Source organism: Chrysochloris asiatica, unplaced genomic scaffold (assembly GCF_000296735.1).
Source record: "Chrysochloris asiatica unplaced genomic scaffold, ChrAsi1.0 scaffold00067, whole genome shotgun sequence".
NCBI lineage: Eukaryota > Metazoa > Chordata > Mammalia > Afrosoricida > Chrysochloridae > Chrysochloris > Chrysochloris asiatica.
Genome location: NW_006408585.1, coordinates 6,941,998 through 6,944,975, shown reverse-complemented (window position 1 = coordinate 6,944,975; position 2,978 = coordinate 6,941,998). Strand labels below are relative to the sequence as shown.

The 2,978-nt window shown below is 35.7% G+C and overlaps 1 protein-coding gene across 1 annotated transcript in view; it reads right to left on the bottom strand.

Moving 5' to 3' along the window:
• The window catches only part of LOC102817652 (chromosome unknown open reading frame, human C14orf39), a 91,763-nt gene that overhangs the window by 45,160 nt on the left and 43,625 nt on the right, over positions 1-2,978 (bottom strand). Inside the window, exon 8 of the mRNA XM_006864636.1 lies at positions 1,148-1,268. Within this exon, the coding sequence (XP_006864698.1) occupies positions 1,148-1,268 (121 nt within the window). The remainder of the gene's footprint in view (positions 1-1,147; positions 1,269-2,978) is intronic.

The following is a 2,978-nucleotide window of genomic DNA, read 5'->3' as shown; positions in this document are numbered from 1 at the left end:
TGTAGTTCAAACTGATCTTGAAGTCAAGTGCTTATCCTATGGCGCCACACCAACTTTTGTTCTGTGTAGCCTCCAGCATCACAGCAACACACAAGTCACCAAAGTATAACAAATTGACAAATGAATATGGACTGTATAGTATGTTTTTAAGTAAGAAAGTATGAGTCCTTCTACTTTGTTGTTCTCTTTCAACATTGCTTTGGCTATTCAGGGCCTCTTGCCAGTTCCTATAAAGTTGAGGATTAGTTCTTCTATTTCTGTGCAAAAGGCTGTTGGAATTTTTATTGGGATTGTGTTGAATCTATAGATTGCTCTGGATTGCACTGACATTTTAATATTAAGTCTTCCAACCCATAAATATGAAACATCTTTCCATTTATTTACATCTTCTTTAATCTCTTTCAGCAGGGTGTTATAGCTTTCAATGCACAAATCCTTCACATCCCTGGTTAGATTTAGTCCTTGGTATTTAATTCTCTTAGATAATATGGTAAATAAAATTGTTTCCCTAATTTCCATTTCAAATTTCTTATTTCATTGTGTATAGTAATACACATGATTGTTGTTGATCTTGTACTCTACAAGTTGGCAAAATCACTCTATTAGCCCTAGAGGTTTTCTTTTGAACTCTGTTTGTTGTTGTTGTGAGGTGCCATTGAGTTGGTTCCGACCCATCGCGACCCTGTGTAGGGTTTACAAGGAGCAGCTGATGAGCTTGAACCACCGACCTTGTAGTTCAAACGACTTTGCAGTCTGACGCATTAGTCCACAGCACCACACCAGGACTCCTTTGGACTCTATTAGGGGAAAAGAAATCAGTTCTTTGAACTCAACTACCTACAAAGTGTCATATGAATCCTTGTATCTTTTAGTGATAATTTAAAAACATTTAATTCTTATTTAGCATATAGAAACTCAAATTGAATTTAAAACAAACTTGTAGAAAAATATCACTGAGCTCTAAAAGAAGCATGCTTTATTGTTTTATAATAATTTTTCTAAATTCAATAGAAATTTCTTTAAAATTTACTTCAAAATTTTAAGCCTTTCTCTATGTTTAGGCTCTGTCAAAAATAGCTCTTCTAAGGCTACCACCCATTATGCTTTCATATTAATACAAACATTAGAAACCTGTTAAAATATGTACCTGGTTTAAGTAATTAATTTCCATTTCCACTTCATCTACTTCTTTCTTCAATTCAGATGAATTTTTGGTAAAATTGCTGACAAGTTTAAGAATTTCTTGTGTTTTCCGTCTCATGTTAACCCTTTTATATTAAGGAACTATGTCCTGAAAGTAAGCTTTATATTTATAATATATGTACAATATCAAAAACAGTATTATGTAACATTTTTATGTATACTCTATATAAGCAAAAATTAATCAAATCTAGAAAAAAGTAAGACTAGTATAAACATTGTACAGACAGACAGAGATAATTTATTGCTTACCTATGTTACATATTGAGCTTAAAGATGACCTTTCATGCAAAATATTTGTTAGGATTTTTTTTTTCTTTAAGTTAAATATTTTCTCAGGGTAGTTTGTTTTGTTATCCAAGATGATCATGCTATTTGCTGTGACTGATAATATGTAATCCATTCATGCTTAAACTTAACTCCTTATATTTTCACTATTTATTAGTTCCAAAGCCAATATTAAAATTTACCCAGCAGTAGATTGAGGAGAAAGATGGCAGACTAGGCAGAAAAGCTGTGTGGGCTCTCTGCAGCAAGGATGCAGGAAGCCAGAGACAGATACAAATAGCTTTTTTACAAATATCTTTTTCAGCATCATAAGTGGATATTACATATGTGGATCTCACAGATGCAATACATTTGGTCCTAGAACTCTGAGCTCCAGTGGAAGGGATTGAAAATGGATCAAGAGTTATTTGGAGAGAGAGCTGAATAGATGCAGCAAGAGATGAGGTGACTAATAAGCTGTGGCAGCCAACAGAACCTGGCGCAGCCATCTTGAAAATTCATAGGCTTTAGAGACAAGGAAAATATCCACGTTGTAGAAATGTGGGCTCACGAAGTCAAAGGTGCATTTTGTTCCCTTTTTTCCGACCAACATACAACTCCAGGAATCTCCCGCTTTCCATGTAGTCAAAGCCACTTGGAAGTTGTGAGACCCTGGAGGAGATACATACAATAAACCCACTAGGGCAGGCTCTGATACAAATCTGCAAAGTCGATTCTTGCCAGCCCCAAACTAGCTTTCACTAGGAGAGGGGGTTGAATGGATGCGTGGGTAGAAAATGTAAGGGGGAAAACAAAACAAAACAGAAGGATAAAAGGTGGGTGATTTGTATGTGCCCACTAGATGCAGTGTATCCATTTTGAACTTCCTCAATCACCTATGAAGGCAAGAGGCTAATATGTGGAGTAGCACACCGCTTATTGGCAGGGAAAAAGTTATTAACTTTCATTTTTCACTGTGTGGACTGTTTTGCTTGTTATTGTTGTTTGTTTTCCTTCTTCTTGCCTCACACAACAAGAGACAGAAACTGTGGCCATACAGCCAAGCCACAGCCATATCCTGTACAACACTATCAACTGGGCAAGAGCCAATACCAACTGCTATACACCAGAGCAGCAACTACAACCAGCTAATTCCACTCTTAATTGAACTGTACAAACAGTGAACAGAGAAACTCATCTTCTGAGCATACCCACCAAGAGGCAGTTGGTGAGTGCCTAAGAATATACCAACATACATTCATAAACTTAATACAAATACAACAGAATCACAATGTCTACAAAGCAGCAGATAATTTCTGTTCATATAAAGAAACAAGATAGAGTAACTCAAGCAAATAACCAAGAGGCAAAGCTAAAAAATTATTTTGAGGAAGAAGAGGCACTGGAACTACTTGAAAAAAAGAATTCAAGAGAATAAAATTGAGGTATATCCAAACTTTTCACAGAAAGGGAGGAAAAAACAAGGAAGAATTCATAAAAGTGCTACAGTA